Consider the following 15,655-nt stretch of genomic DNA (forward strand, 5'->3'; position numbering starts at 1 on the left):
AATATATATAGGGTTAATTGCATTTTCTTTTCTCATCAAATTACTATTCATGAACTACCATTTGTCACATTCAATCTCTTTGAACTACTATTTTTTTTTTTTTTTTGCAAAAAATCCGCCTTTAGTCAATCTTGTTAAATTAGATAGAATATATGGTTTTTTAAATGTCAAAATAGAAATACCCTCTAATAAAAAATAAAAACAAGATTAAGAATTAAATAAAAATTTAAAATTCTAAGAAAAGAAAAAAAACAGTGGTAATCGTCAAAACATCCCAACACCACAAGTGTTTTGAGGATGATTTAGACACTCTCAAAACATATAAGAGGTGGTTGATCCACCTCAAGCATTGTTTAAGCTACCCCGAATCAAATGGGTCACCCAGAAAGGCATTTTTGATAGCTTGGCCACCCCTAAGCGTGTTTCGAGGGCAGCTGATTCATCTCTCAATGGTGGTTTGATCACCAACCCAGGTGTTGGCAGTGATTCAACTATATATATATATATATATATATATATATATATATATATATATCCTAGATAAATTTTTTAATTTAAGGGAATTTGCATAAATTAAGTTTCTTTAGTTAAGGTATTTTTCTCATTTCACATTTTTAACGATTTTAACTAACAAAATGAGTTTTTAGCTATCATATGGTAGCTAATGCCTATTTAAATTGGGACATAATTACCATTACATCACCATCTTTCCCCACACTCTGGGAGATTCTGTTAACAAAATTTAAGCAATATATGGGAAAATTTTGCTACATGTAGATTAATACATAAATATTTTTTTACATGGCCTAGTTCAACATTCTTCCCATTATGGTGAACAATACAGAATCAAGACCTGTAATCTATGATGGGTGTGCTTCCCATGTTCTTTCCTAGTTTTTCAAGTATGAACCATAAACTAAAGCTCTACTGCTCTAGAACTATAATCACTGATCTGAATTGGGAAGAACTTGCAACTAGGCCCGGATCATGTCACACATGTACAAAGAAGAAATGCCTGAAAACAAATAGCAATTCATGACTGCTGTATCTCCAGGCTATTGCTCCGCCACCAGCAACCCTCTCCATGGTCTCTAACAGTAAAACATTACTCTTTTCACATTCTCTTTTAAAGCTGGCAATGGCCGGACTCCAGACTCTCCAGCTGCTCGTGTTCCCTTAGCACCGTGCCCGGCACCACCAACTGTTGAGCCGTTCTCCTGCAATTCAGGTTCCATGTAGAATCGGGCACGAAAAGCAGCTAAATGTGCATAATATGCTGGAGGAACTGCACAGGAGCAACGAATTCAGCCACTCCAATTACAACTTAGTGTTACAATTGGATGAAACTCCTTTTATGTTGACAATATCAATAAATTGATGGTAATTAAGGCTATAGTTTTCTCCCCTATTCTTTTCCACCTAAATTACATTGAGCTATAATTATAGGTCTAGTACTTGTATGTATGATGGCCTGCACAAGGCACTTCTTTTCTTTTGACGGGATGAATTTGTAAAGGAAGTGCTCTTAAATGCTTTAATGGGAATGATTAAGCTTAAAAGGGCTGACCTAAAACTTTTTTTTGAGGATAATCTCATCGAGGCATTTGCAGTTTTTGTCACTAAGGGTATAATAATGATTCTCAAATCTTCTATATCTTCCATTTCGAGTTCATGACTACAGCCTTTTTGCTTAATTGCCAAGTAAATCTTCAAAATTATTCGTCATCCTTCCACAGACTGAGACCTTTATCTATTTATTGGGGAAAAAAGGAAGGGGAGGCTTTGATAGGAAATCCATTACACCCTTCTATGTTCTCTAGGGGAATGACCAAGTCTTTTTAAGGGGTTGGCCTCATTAGCAAATATATGTCAAAAACAGTGCAAGGAACAACATTGCTTACCGACAGATACGGAGCGTGTACATCTTGCATATGTATAACAGAGATTGTTCGTCAATGACTGGATTCCATCTGCCGTAAAATTGTTCTCATCCCATAGAACATGGTAGTGAGCTGGTCGACTTGTCCCCTATTGCATTACAAAGAAGATAAAAATCGTTGGATTATCGTAAGCGTATATGTGCTGAAGCTACAACTGTATATTAAAACTAGCTTGAGTTGTCAGCTTCTCACTAATAAATAAATAACAAGAATCTTCCATCATACGTGTTGCTTTTGCATCTAAATTTCAATCCCAACACTACTATGGTTTCAGCATGACAGATTTTGTTTACAATAGAGATCATACTACACCAATATAATTTACAACCTTATCCAAGATATGGTCCTCCAAATGGAAAAATAACAACTCAACTCCCAAAACTTCCAAAATCAATTTGACAGCCAAACAAAGAAACAGGATGGTGTCCAATCATGCTATTTTGTTTTTCGCTTTTTTAACACTTTTTTTCTGTTGACATTACAAATGATAGTGTTTCCTCCACCACCCAAAATGGTGTCCAAACATGCAGTCTGGATAAATTTCAATCCCAACACTGCTATGGTTTCAGCATGACAGATTTTGTTTACAATAGAGGTCATACTACACCAATATAATTTACAACCTTATCCAAGATATGGTCCTCCAAATGGAAAAATAACAACTCAACTCCCAAAACTTCCAAAATCAATTTGACAGCCAAACAAAGAAACAGGATGGTGTCCAATCATGCTATTTTGTTTTTCGCTTTTTTAACACTTTTTTTCTGTTGACATTACAAATGATAGTATTTCCTCCACCACCCCAAATGGTGTCCAAACATGCAGTCTGGAGAAGGTAGACTGTTGTTTCTGGGCCAATAACCAAAAGCATTGTTATAAAAAGTAAATATATCAAGTGCCGCGGGACAAATGCATTTTGTGTAAATGAGCAATTGAACAAAAGCGTTTGATAAGATTCCTCTTCAGATGTTTGGACTACATCACTATTCATCAATTTTCAAGTTACATACTAAAAAGTCTTTGGAATATTATATCCTCTGCAACCAAGTATAAAGCTTTACCTGAATACCAGCATGGCTGCATAGATAGAAATCAAATTCTGTCGGATGACAAATTTTAGTATCAACCACAGTGCCTGAGAAAACAGATTAAATGTCATTAGATAAAAATTACCAAACCAATGATGGGTTGCAATTGTGCATACGAATGCAAAGCAAAAAATATGTAATTTTTTAAGAAACTTAAACCTCACCAGGCAAAATGTTGCCACTCCTGTCCGTGCTGCTCCTGTCCCTATGGTTGTTAGCAAACAATCGAGTGTGATGTCGTTTTTGTACCACAATGAAAGTCACAGGTGGTTGATAGTTTGGTTCTAGAGAAGCACAAGCCTGTGTAGTAATTGTGTTTAAGAACCACATAAGCATCTGTATTGGTTCTAAATAATTTATTTTAGTGAAAAAAGAAACGTATATTAATTCTCACCTTTCGGATCGCATCTAACTCATAAAGCAGAACTTGATAAAACTGCCCTTCGCTTACACCATCCCTGTTCAAATTATTTTTTTAATCATGCTAAGAGCTGTAAGTATACAATTAACATTACCATGTTAATTAAATGCAATTTTATGCATGTAAATTTTTATGTACATTGCAATGTAAGCCAATCATGTAAACTTGGCTCAAAGCATGGCAGTCATTGAGAGATGTAATTCCTTAGAGATATATAACTCACCCCTTTGGAAGGTCAATTTTCTATGTTGTCCAAGGGACTTCCTTTCCCTAGCTCCAAAAATTCAATTAAATTTTGCTTCTTTTTTTTTCATATTGGTATCTGATATGACAAAGTGCACACCATACCATATATCTGTAAGAGGATATTTTATTTCTTTCAACAAGAAAACACAGCCTACTTCTCTTGCATAGACATCCAATAGTCTTTCAACCACAAAACTACAACTGGCCTCCTTCTGACATGTGCCACAAGTGTCAAATATCTTTGGATGGTTGAACCTCACCAACAGAACCATAAACAAACTGGACACAAAATTGACGCACATAGTAATCAAGTATAAAACTGAATCAGCATGGTTGGATGCCTTTAGCAAAACAGCACAAATTTCTTCAATCATATTTGTTCCTGAGCTTTCTAATACTATATTGATATACCTTACTGGAACCTTCAAAAGAGAAGCCGTCCAAATTTTGCATTGGACTATTTTACATGCCCCATTTAGAGTCAACACCAAGGTTAACTTTCATGAATCCTTTTAAAGTAGGCCATACAAGCACCAGTTTTAAACTCTGAGGCTGCATTGATAAGTTATGAGCATTCCTTTTTCTCCTTTTAAATTCAGTAGCCAAGAGAGGAAAAGTTTTGAAAAGAAATTCAGGGAAACAAGAAGAGATATATAATTGCTTTGTAAGTTTTCCATAAAGCAGTAATTTAGATCATGTCATGCTCAGTCCTGTTTCTGTCAAGTCTGAGGCAAACTTTCTTTCTTTGAATTCTATAGAAATTGCAACTAAATAAATGGGTTGGAAAGCTTTAGATCTGTGTGGTTGAAAACTTTCATGATTGAGTTATGTCACGAAAGGTGGTAGTTGTGATGGTGATGTGGCTCTCAGTGATTTATACACTCATTGTGATAGTGGTCATGGTTGTGGCACAATCTGCAGTGGACATTGGAGGTTTTGTGATGGCCTGTTGGTAATGACGACAGTAGTATGAAGAAAAAGAAATATTTTTGGCTTCAAAAGTTCTAATTTCTTCAACTAAAGAATATCACTTCTAATCTTTAGCATAAAAGTATTTTCAAATAAGTATGCAAATAATAAAGTGCCTAAGAATTTTATCCTATTAACTGTCTCTGTAAGAAGTCCAGAGCCCAACACACTGACAAATTATGCTCTACCAGCCTCCATAAGGTTTATGAATGATCCATCCATCTAAAGTTACATTTTGATAAGCATCTACCAACCTGAATTTAACACTTAAACAGAGCTAGTTGAAGGTAAAGAGCAAGTGCTCTGTGTCAAATTGTGCCAATGTAATAAACGCTCATCCAACATTACAAAGAGAACATTTTTTTTAAAGAAAAAATATAAATAAAATCTGAAAGCCTGCACGACAGCCAAGAATATTGACCTGTAAAATATAATCCTTAGCGGCTTCTGTCCAGTTGCCTTCCTAAAAGAAACAAGGAGATCCCTGCATGAAAGAGGATAAATACAGACATGAATACACTGACCTAGAAAGGATACTAAAGAAAGTAACCAAGATGAAGAAAGCTCCAGCTTAAGCACATTTAAGAGTCCCATACCGGATCATGCCACCGCTAACCATGCCACGAACAGGATCATGCCATGTTTTGTACAAGTCCTGTATGAGTTCCTGTCTGTGAGCTTGGGCGCAAACTAATCCAGCATATTTTGTCACTTCAGGCCAGTCCTGGGAAGCTACTACCTACAGTTGGACCAAAATCTGTTAGTAACCAAAGTATCAATAATTCTTGCAGTGAAAAGAATTTTGTAGGAAAAATAAATAATTTAGGAAATCATACAGCAGCTATTGAGGGACTGGTGTCTTCTCCATTTTCTGGGTGAGTGACATCAGCTCCAAATATTATGGTTGGTATGTCACTCACTAATGGTATTCTGCAGCTGATAGCATCCAGAAGAACAGTGTTTCTACCACCCATCTGCGCAGCAAGAATAGGGCAAAAATCAAGATTCAGTTATCTGGAGCCCACTATTCAGATAAATACTGTGAGAAGAGTGGTCATTCTGACACCAACCACCACAGTGGTATATACTTCAAGAGTAACCACGGGTAAACAAATAGAGGGCATGCATGATCATTCTCAAACTAGTCACATAACAAGTTGTGTGAGCTAAAGATCAAGATTATCAATCCTTAAAGAATGAGACATATGTAGCCCAATACATCTTCAAATATTCAGATATTTTCAAAAATTTCAATGATGAATGAAACAGGATAGAATGCAAGTAAGAGGAAGTTCATCTGTGTAATTTCATAACACTAGAGTTAAACAAACCTTAACATTGATCTTCAGAGACACATTAGCCAAGTACTGCTTGCTGATCTTGAAAACATGCTTTGTGAGACAACATTGTGATATTATACCAAGATCAGTTTCACATATTCGCTTGAGATCACCTGAAAAAAAGAATCATATAAAACAATCACATCAAATTCAAGCAAATCAAGCTCAGATCCTGGTTACATGGATCAAAACCACCAAAATTTTAGCATACGCCATACCGTACAGAGACCCATTGTTGTCTGGCAAAATAGCTAACAGAAGCTCTAATTCTTTTCCTTTAGTCTTGTTCATGGCTGCATGATAAACATGCTTCAACGCTTTCTCCACTTGTTCAGGCCTGGCATTGTAGATTGGAATGACAGGCTCTGGATTAAATTCCTACAAAACAGGAAAGAATAAAAGCCTGCTTAGAGGAAATTATTTGATCTTAAAACATGCAGAAAGAAACAGAGAGAAAACTACCATGCCAGATACTTGACACATTTGGGCAAGTTCATTACAAAACCCGCGAGCAACACTCTCCTGCACGCTCCGTGAGAAATTTATACATGCCCACCGGCTTACGGTCATCCCATTGATCATTTTCTGAATTGTGTGAGAAGCAGGAAATCAAAATATCAATGGTAGCATCTATGATTGAAATAGAGATAAACTCAATGATAATGATAAAACCCTTGTATTGGAATGGTGAGCTTTTGAAAAAAATAATAATCCTGAAACAGAGAAATCTACATCAAAGAAACTATGAACTTCACAAGATAGCGATGGAGCAAGAATAAGTCTACTTCTTTCACCTTTCCATATAATTTACAGACTTGATCAGAATTTGACAATTAATAATCATCCATTTTGTATACAGAAACTTGATTAATGAATCTTTCTAAATTTTACAATACTTCAACTAGTCTCCTTGTTGCTTCCAACAAAATAATTGAAAATATTGATGAGAAATGAGTACAATGTACAATATGCTACCTTGTTCATCATGTTCCACTGACCAACTTGTGGCAAACAGTCCTTTTCTTTCCCAGCTTCATGATACTTCAGCTGCAGTTGAGAGTGCCATGATAATGATCAGTTAATACAATACCAACTGCCCTTTTTTTTCTGAAACCTAATCATAGTAATAGGAGGAACACATTACCCAAGGGGCAGGAAGAATTCGTGCCTCAACAGAAGCTAGCTTTTCACTGATTTTCATCCCAAACTCCTTTGCATAAGGGTCTTGATCATAGGCATTCTGTTGAACTGTCTGCTCTTGTCCAAGGGTAAAATGTTATTTTTTACGAACTAGTTCAAGACCCAAAAACACCAGACAGGTCATATAAGACCATAGAATTCCTATTCACATGGCTTGCATTGTCCCAATGCTCCCTTGTTAAAATGCCTGCAACAGGCACTTTCATAATTTCCATGCTATCATGTCAATATTCCAATTAATCTAATTACATCAATTCTAGTCTTATATCATATCATATGCGATCAGCCAAAACCTATGTAATTATGGACCTCCATGCAGAACAACATGGCCTTCCAGCAGAAGGTAGAAGTTGATTAACTTGAATCTATCAGAAGATTTAATACCTACTCAAAAGCCCTCATAGGTATGCTAAAATGCAGGATTTTTCATTCCCCCTATTATTTGAAGACAAAGGACATTTTAAAACTTTCAAGTTTTTACAATCAGCGGGGGATGGCATGAAGGGTCTAAAAGTTCAAAGCATCCTTCTTTTCCTGAGTATGATAACCAAGTAATGCGAAAGTGATCCATTTATCATGTCAAGACCACAAAACTTAACTTGTAAAGTTTGTAGAATCACTCTATTGAGTAATTCAAGGAATAGACAATATCAGAATGTCACCAGTACCTGCAAAATGTCATTTTCCCGATCTCTAGGTCTTTGGCAAGTAACTTTTAGCAGAGCAGTAATTTGCCTCTCATTCAGCCTTTTTGTATATCGTTGCCCCTCAACAATTTTGCAGGCCTGCAACATCAAAAGCATGCAGACTACATTCAAGAGTCATGCAAAAGAAAAACTAAAATAAACTCAAGAAGGACTAACACAACTCCCTACCTCCATTGGTAAATAGTTAGCCTTCTTTTGGTTTCCTACTTGAAGACATGGAAGGTGTGTCTGTTGAATGGTGAAGCCATACATCTCTTGAAAGTATTCAACAACTGACTTCATAGTTGAGTTGTCATCAACAGGAAACCTGAACAAATGTACCTTAATTAATCAAACACGTTAACACATTTGTCGAGAATTTAAAGAGGGGATAGAACAAGTTTTGTCTTTGCTCTTATTGGAAATACTACTAAGCTTTAATTATATCTAACCTCTGTGCTTTCATAACACAAGAACTCTCACCAACTTAAAAGTTCATCGACTTCGAACAACAAAGATAAACATGGAATAATTAAAACTTACACTAGTTCTCTCGTAGGTTGAGATGTCAATCCTGAAACACGATACTTTCTTCGCACATTTCCTCTGTGCGTTACTTCAACTTTCACTCCTCTAAGGGCCTTCTTAATCTGGTAAACGTTTCAAAGTGACATTCTAAATTAACTCAAATATATCAACAAAGGAAATGAAATCACATCACCAATATAAAGAAAAGGAAATAGGATCCTCTTCATTTCATTTGCCATTTCATGGTCCAGATTAGATTTATACAGATCCAATAATGTATATGTTGCTACGTCATTTAAAATTTTAACTGATATGATGTACACAATTAGATGCAACAAAACAAAATCTAAGACCATGAAATGGCTCCACTCCATTTCACTTTTAAATGGAGAGGATCCTAATCCAAAACAAAGAAAGTACCTTTACACGGTCAGAATCAGACAATGGCCTTGATAAAACATCTTTGCCCAGAAGCTGGGCAACAAACTCTATTACTGGGAGAGGCTCAATAAATGCAGCTGAAGCCATGTCTGAAAAATGTGATAATTGAGTGAGCAGAGAATGAGAGACTGTTTGAGGAAGACAAGTAATGTCCATTAGAAAATTCACAGAATTGTAGTTCATTTACCAATGTTCAAGGACAGACCCATCTGGGTAGGCCGTATACTCTGGTAAAATCCACACCATGACTCCAAGCCATCACCAAGCCGTTGTGGTGTTCTAATCTCAGGTGAAAAGAAGGATCTCCCTACGGGGCAATACCTTTACAAAATGCAGGCTATGTAAGATAACAAGAACCAATTGTACAAGGGTCACCTGTCATGTATAAAATTAAACTTGATAACAAGCATTGAGAAATATACCTCTTCGTTGAAAGCTCCCTTAATACAATGTCAAGAATTTGAAGAGCTTCCTGTGGAGCATCAGCTCGCTTACCAGCTAGAAACTGGCCCAAATGATGCATGTTTGCCCGTGCAACAAACTTAATCACCACTATATATTCTCTCACCCTTCTGGAAATTACACATAGATCAGTTTAAGTTACTTCCATTGGAATATACACGAACAAAGCCAAAGAAAGTCCATTTATTAGAAATCATAATTCCAATTAAGAAGAGTTTTTTTTTTTCTTTTTTCTTTTTGTTTTTTTTTTTCTTCCTTTTATCTTTTCTTATTTTTCTAGTTTTTTTTTTTTTTTTTTTCCTTTTTCTATTTTTAAATCTATAAATTGTTAGAATGAGAAATTTCAACCGAGCCAAACGAGGAAACCCAGATGACGCAAGGAAAAAAAAAACACACACACACAGTAAAATGGGAACACAGGCAATAAATCCTTACTTGGGACCATTGATTCCATCCTCTTCATCTACAAGCTTAATTTTGAACTCCTTCCAAACAAAGGGAAGCTCCCCAGCTGTGTACAGACTCTTTCTGCCATCATAAGCGGGAAGCCTCGTTCCTAGGTCAGATTCTCTGTACAACCTCACCAGTTCTGCCATTATAGCTCTGTTCACAGTTCTTGATGACACTTCGGGAGTTATGGTCACCTGCAAGAAGCAGGAAAGCAGATCGAAAAAAGGCAAACGAACAATAAGAACAAAATTGATAGCCAAATTTAAAACTCATAAATGGCATTGGAAGAAAAGGACAGTGGGGAAAACAGAAACCTATTCAATTTCATCTGCAATGTAACAGCAAATATATGGAGGAACCACACGATAAACTTATTGATTGTCAGATTAAGGGACCCAATTGCTATGACACAAAGAAAAAACCAATTCAATTTTTTTGCAGCAGTATTTTAATAGATACGTTTAATATTAAACCCATGAAAGAAAAGAGCTTACATCATACTGGTTCAAGTCCTTCTCTGGCAACTCTGCAAAGAAATGGTTGGCCTTTACAATACACTTTGTCCCAACTTGCCCATACCCAGGCCTAGGAGCAAAACTCAAAGACTTGCTTGAAGTAGGAAAACCCATCTCCATTTCACACAAGTTGCCACCATTTTCAACAGAACCATTTGGAGTACTTGCTACAAGAGCTCTGGCCGGGTTTGGCGAGACCGGCTTATGCGCCACGGTGCAGTGCCGGGAACTCGGACGCATACAAACATCAACTTGGTCGAATTTTCGGCCGCCTCTACCCCTTCTTCTTCCTTTGTTTTTTGATGGTGGTGAAGTTTGGTTGTGGGGTTTCGTGTTGTGGGGTTCCTGGAGTGGCGGACCTTTACCATTTTGGGCAGTTTTGGGAGCCTTCTGAACTGGGTTCATGGAGTTCTGCAAGTGGGTTTTGATCACAAGGTGTTGCTCTGAGCCCTCTTTCATCTGCCTTATAGGCATGCTGCTTTTACTGATTTTGCTGACTGAAATTTATACACAAAAGCACAAACACTGGCTCAGAAGGAGAGAACTTCACCAAATGCCGCGCAACACACTACCCTCGCTTCTAGTCTTCACTATTTCTCTCACAGATTTAAGACTATTTCTGCTGGGAAAAAAAAAAGTATTAAACAGAGGGGAAAATGCATGTCAGCGAAATGACTAAAGATTGCAGAAGCGTAAACAAATAGAGATACTGATGAGAAATGAATCATAGTTTTGTACGCAAAGTAAAAAGGTCGGGGTAAAAGTCCAGTCTTTTGTTGAAGATTACAAGCATTACTCTTTCTATGCTAAATTGAAAACCCAATCTATTCACATCTGCTTCAGGCAGCAGATTGACACCTACAAACAAGTAAGAGCCAAAACCCAAAACAAATAGTTACAGTTTCTGTCTGACTAGTAATTGCAAAGCCATTGGGTCAAGAAATGCAAAGATAGCTCAAAAAAATAAAATAAAATAAAATAAAATGTTTTTAAAGATATATTTCTTACTCTCTAAGAATCTCAGAGGCCCACTAATAAGGGAAGAAACATAAAACGCGAAACCCCAAATAAAACTTGGAGCCGAAAAATAAGGGTCTGCGAATAGAAAATCCTAAATGCAAGGACAAAGCCAACCATAAACCAAAACCCAACCTTCTTCAGATGCTTCTATTAGCAACCACCCATTGAACATGAAGCAGGAAGACAAAGAACATAGAGTAAATAAAAGTAAATTGATAAAACTTGCAAACAAAAAAAGTATTTTGATAAAGAAATAGAAAACCAAGAAACGGAAATACCCAGGAGACAACCATTTCCTGCCACTTAAAAAAAAAAACCACTCCCTGCCTGTTCCCCACCCAAAACTCACACAGAAGATGAATAAACCCAAGCAGATAAAAACATAACAAAAGTATAAAGAAAAAAACATATATGTATATTTTAGACAGATTTCGAAACCGTATGACTGCTATAGGAAGAGAATAAAAACACCCAGAAGAAAACAAAAATTAAGAACATATCCAAAGGGAAGGAATAAACATTGAAAAGGGTAGTCTAATCGCTATCTGCAGGACACCCAAAATTAATGCTGAAGAGTGAGGGAGCTCACAACCATTAAATATCATCTAGCCAAAGAAGCCAAAAATTGAAGACTCACCAAGAAACCAACCACCTCACTCAGTGAAGGTGTCAAACAAGTAGCTTTGAACCTGAATCAGAATCACAACAAACAATAAGGGAAGAAGGGGGTTTTTAGAAGGGTGAGTAGCACAGAACGTGAAGGGAGATTAAAAGGGGAACCAAAAGCTGACTACATATAAAAGATGGGTTTTGGTGGAGGCTTCAGATTCCACAGTACTGAGATAGATAGAGAGAGTAAGATGATGATGATGATGATAAATGAATCTTTATACACGCATGCAAGCGCTTTTGGTGTTTTCTTTATCACGTGTAAAAGGCTTGTGAAGGGAGGTCCCTGCCCCCCTCCCTTGCTTTTAAAATCACACCCCCTCTCTCTCTCTCTCTCTCTCTCTCTCTGTGTTTCGGTTCTGGACTGGTCGCGCAGCCTCGGGGACGTACATGACCATATATATTATAACCCATAAAATAAAACATACTACTAAGAGAGAGAAAAACAGAGAGAGAGAGAAAAGTGGTGAATATGAGTCCAAAAGAGCTACTGAGGATTATAAAAGCAATCATACACAGAAGAAGAATAATTCGAACTTGCAGTCTCCCTCTCTTGCAGACTTGTCCATTTGCTCTCTCTCTCTCTCTCTAGTCCCTATGTAGTTGTGCTTAATGTAATGTCCCAAGCTCCAATTTTTTTTTTTTTCTTTTTTGCCTCCTCACTGAGTTCCACTGCTTTGGGCCTTGGCAAGCCTTTAACGGTCGATTCAATGCGGGATAAGACTTTGGGTCCACTTTCCTGGTATGCTTTTAGGACCCCCTAGCACTGATCCACTACACTAGGGTCTACCATATTAAGCTGCTCTACACATGGACGGTGATGGATTCCCATCCCCCACTGACTTTGATTGCATCAAAATGGGCTTTTGTGGGATTGGAAATAGATTAATAGGTCGGTGATTGTGTGTGTTGGGCAGTACATTGTCTGGTTTGGTTTTATTATTATGAGAAAAAAGCAGAGAGGAGAGGTGGTGATTGTCTATGATGACATCCTAGACTTGGAGCCGAAATGGGTCCCGACTAGAAAACCTCTTAAATGGTGGGAAATCAACTGGATTTCCTTGAGATCCCACTCATTATAATTTGGATGCTTGTCATTAGAGTGCACTAGGAATTATTACTTCTTGACTCTTCATGAGAGTCATGAGATATATAGCTTCAGAGAGGCTTGGGTGCTTTTACTCGTGCCGGAGCTACCATGTTACAAAACTGAATCATCATTCATCACCCTTGGATTATTAGTATGATATTTGAATACCAATTGACTATTGAACAAGAGATCAACTGTGAGTTTTTTAAGATCAAATCTTTCCAAGTTGCATATCTTTAGTATTGTGCATTCCGTCTCAAAGTAATGCTATACTTCATCACATAACGTTGACATTGTAAATTACTTAAAACATAATGTATCAGTCCATATAATATGACGGTGATATAATAACTTTGATAATCATAAATCAAGTCAGTATAAGGCCAAAATGAGTACTTGAGGTAATTGAAGATGAAGGGTTATAAGGTAAAGGGAATAACTTCAATTGGGTCAAGGCAAAAAGGAGGGGTTTTTTGCCCACTACTCACAAGCTGACACCTCAGCTTAGCATACAAACTCAAAATAAGAACAAAACATCATATTATTCCTCCCACATTAACCTGCCGCCCACCTCCGCCTGACGCCGCCGCCACGAAAACGCTGCCACCCCGTGGCCTAGGGTGGCTTGAAAACCACCTCGTGGCCATGGGGTGGCCGCGTGGCCTGGGAGTGGCCGCGCGAGCCACCCAGTGGCCTGGGGTGGCAGCGTAGGCCACCCCAGCCAGATCTGCGAGCCACCTTGTGGCCATGGGGTGGCCGCGCACGCCACCCCGTGGCCTGGGAGTGGCCGCGCCAGCCACCCCGTGGCCTGGGGGTGACCGGCTCGGCCACCCCGTGGCTGGGGTTGCTCGCCGGCCACCCCAGCTCCTCCCCTTGTGGCTGCTTACGTGGCTAGCTCCTCCCCTTTGATTGTTTTCATATATAATTTGGTGTTTTGTTCTCACTTTAATTTTTTGTATTTTTTCTTGCATTGATGACGTGTCACGTGTTGATTGGTGGGCAACAAACCCATGGTTTTTGCTAAGACTGTGTAGCAGCAACTCTCTAAGGTAAATGTACGAATACAAGTAGTATAGAGAATTAGAATCCTCTTATTTCATTTGAATTGAAAAATATTTAATTAATTATATTTGAGTTGATATTTTTTTTCTCTAAAGAAATGAAAGAATACCAGTCAAATACTTTTGAAAGTTCAAATGAACGGAAGAGATTAAGTTCCAAGTAATAGGTCGGGCAAGCAATGGATGAGAATCGGCAGAAAATGTTATGATGGGGGAGTATGGTCCCTAGAAAAACATAAATGAGAATGTACCATATGTTTGACGGTATTGGTGGCATGTACACAAAATTCCATGATACAATAAATGCACCAAATCATTACTTGAAGAAAGAAAGAGAAAAATAAGAAATGGGGTTTGTGGGGGCATCATGGGCTTGTTTTGTTGTGGCATAAGTTGTTTTGGATCTTTCCTATTTTGATGGCATATGATATGAGATAGATGGGCAAGCTTTGTTTTGTTTTGAGTTTGGGATTTGTTTTTGTAACCAAATAAAAAAATGATGCCATGTTCACTCTTTATGTTTTGGCTGTGTCATGTGTGTGGACAAGGAAGAAGGATATTGGATAGTGGTGGTGATAGTGGTGGTGATGGTGGCGTTGGGGGAGTTTCCCAAGTGAGGAGAGTGCGTGTGGTGGGGTCCAATTGCTGCCCTATGCTTCTAGAGAGAGACACAAAGAATTGTTTATATATATATTAAGTTATAATATAAGGGAGGTTGTTTATTATTATTAGATTAAGCTAATTAAGTAACTTTGAATAAGAGAAGAGAATTATGAACAAACCTTTGTGCTCATTCCCTATCACGTGAGGGCCATTCATAGTGGGAGTTTACTTTTAAAATGGATAAAACTATCATTAGAACAACTAAACTCTTCTTTGTTTTTACTTAATCTGACACACTACATGGTCTAGGGTTTAGTTTAGGTGTTGTAAACAAATTATAGCATAGTTGTTCCAACGGATAGAAATTTACTCTAAATTGGTTTTGAGAAAATTTCCTTCAACCTGGTCTAACATCTCTTACATGTTTTGGTTAATATTTTAATAGTTAGTTATTGTCATTCCACTCATCTAGAAATTCAAACATTAATTTTTTAGAAACTCAAACATGTTCAAGAATACTTGTCACTTATTAGAGTTGTTTGAAGAAAATTTGTGTTCTTTTTCAATTATTTAAATTTAATTTAACTTTCTTCTTGGTAAAAAAAAAAAAAAATTGAAATTTCAAACTAAACCATTGAAAAAATTATAACACGTATGTTGCGAGAGTATTCATATCTATTATTGTCCACATATTTTAGTTGATAATATTCAGTTTGTTTGTAATGGACACATGTCATTTTTATAGAATAGTTTTGACACATGTAATGAAGACATCATTTTCTATCACTTCAGTTTGTTTGTAATGACATGTGTCACTTACAAACAAATTCCGTTTGGATGAAAACTCTATCCTGATTTTTTATCAACTTAAACTTGGTCAAAATATCTCATGTATTGGGCTTCACTTGTTGAAAGGAGTTTGAACC

The 15,655-nt window shown here is 37.2% G+C and overlaps 1 protein-coding gene across 4 annotated transcripts; it reads right to left on the minus strand.

Annotated features, from left to right (window-relative positions):
- Positions 1–752: 752 nt before the first annotated feature.
- LOC132176966 (protein argonaute 10) lies at positions 753–12,508 on the minus strand. 4 transcript variants are annotated; one of them, XM_059589142.2, is made up of 22 exons: positions 12,491–12,508; positions 10,266–10,905; positions 9,757–9,965; positions 9,282–9,431; positions 9,047–9,180; positions 8,839–8,948; positions 8,434–8,540; positions 8,080–8,218; positions 7,873–7,989; positions 7,149–7,256; positions 6,980–7,051; positions 6,467–6,589; positions 6,223–6,382; positions 5,996–6,117; positions 5,501–5,638; positions 5,261–5,403; positions 5,086–5,148; positions 3,423–3,486; positions 3,193–3,328; positions 3,002–3,075; positions 1,902–2,028; positions 753–1,285 (listed from the first exon to the last, which is right to left on the minus strand). In XM_059589142.2, the coding sequence occupies exons 2-22, from the start codon at positions 10,758–10,760 to the stop codon at positions 1,092–1,094; spliced, it is 2,985 nt and encodes a 994-aa protein (XP_059445125.2). In that variant the 5' UTR covers positions 10,761–10,905; positions 12,491–12,508; the 3' UTR covers positions 753–1,091. The 4 variants fall into 4 exon arrangements, with proteins under 4 accessions (XP_059445125.2, XP_059445122.2, XP_059445123.2 ...); XM_059589139.2 differs by lacking the exon at positions 12,491–12,508 and adding an exon at positions 11,944–12,304; XM_059589140.2 differs by lacking the exon at positions 12,491–12,508 and adding an exon at positions 11,944–12,304 and having other exon boundaries at positions 10,266–10,908.
- Between the last annotated feature and the right edge of the window lie 3,147 nt (positions 12,509–15,655).

The sequence above is a fragment of the Corylus avellana genome, chromosome 4 (genome assembly GCF_965113065.1).
Source record: "Corylus avellana chromosome 4, dhCorAvel1.hap1.2, whole genome shotgun sequence".
Classification (NCBI taxonomy): Eukaryota; Viridiplantae; Streptophyta; class Magnoliopsida; order Fagales; family Betulaceae; genus Corylus; species Corylus avellana.

Bases quoted from the DNA above. Each gene is read 5' to 3' on its own strand.
- LOC132176966 (XM_059589142.2), bottom strand. From the start codon at position 10,760: ATGCCTATAAGGCAGATGAAAGAGGGCTCAGAGCAACACCTTGTGATC. The intron at 7,257-7,872 runs GTACTGGTGACA...GGACAAGAGCAG, and splicing joins GGGAAAATGACATTTTGCAG to ACAGTTCAACAGAATGCCTA. The intron at 5,149-5,260 runs GTATGGGACTCT...TCTTTCATGCAG, and splicing joins GTTAGCGGTGGCATGATCCG to GGATCTCCTTGTTTCTTTTA.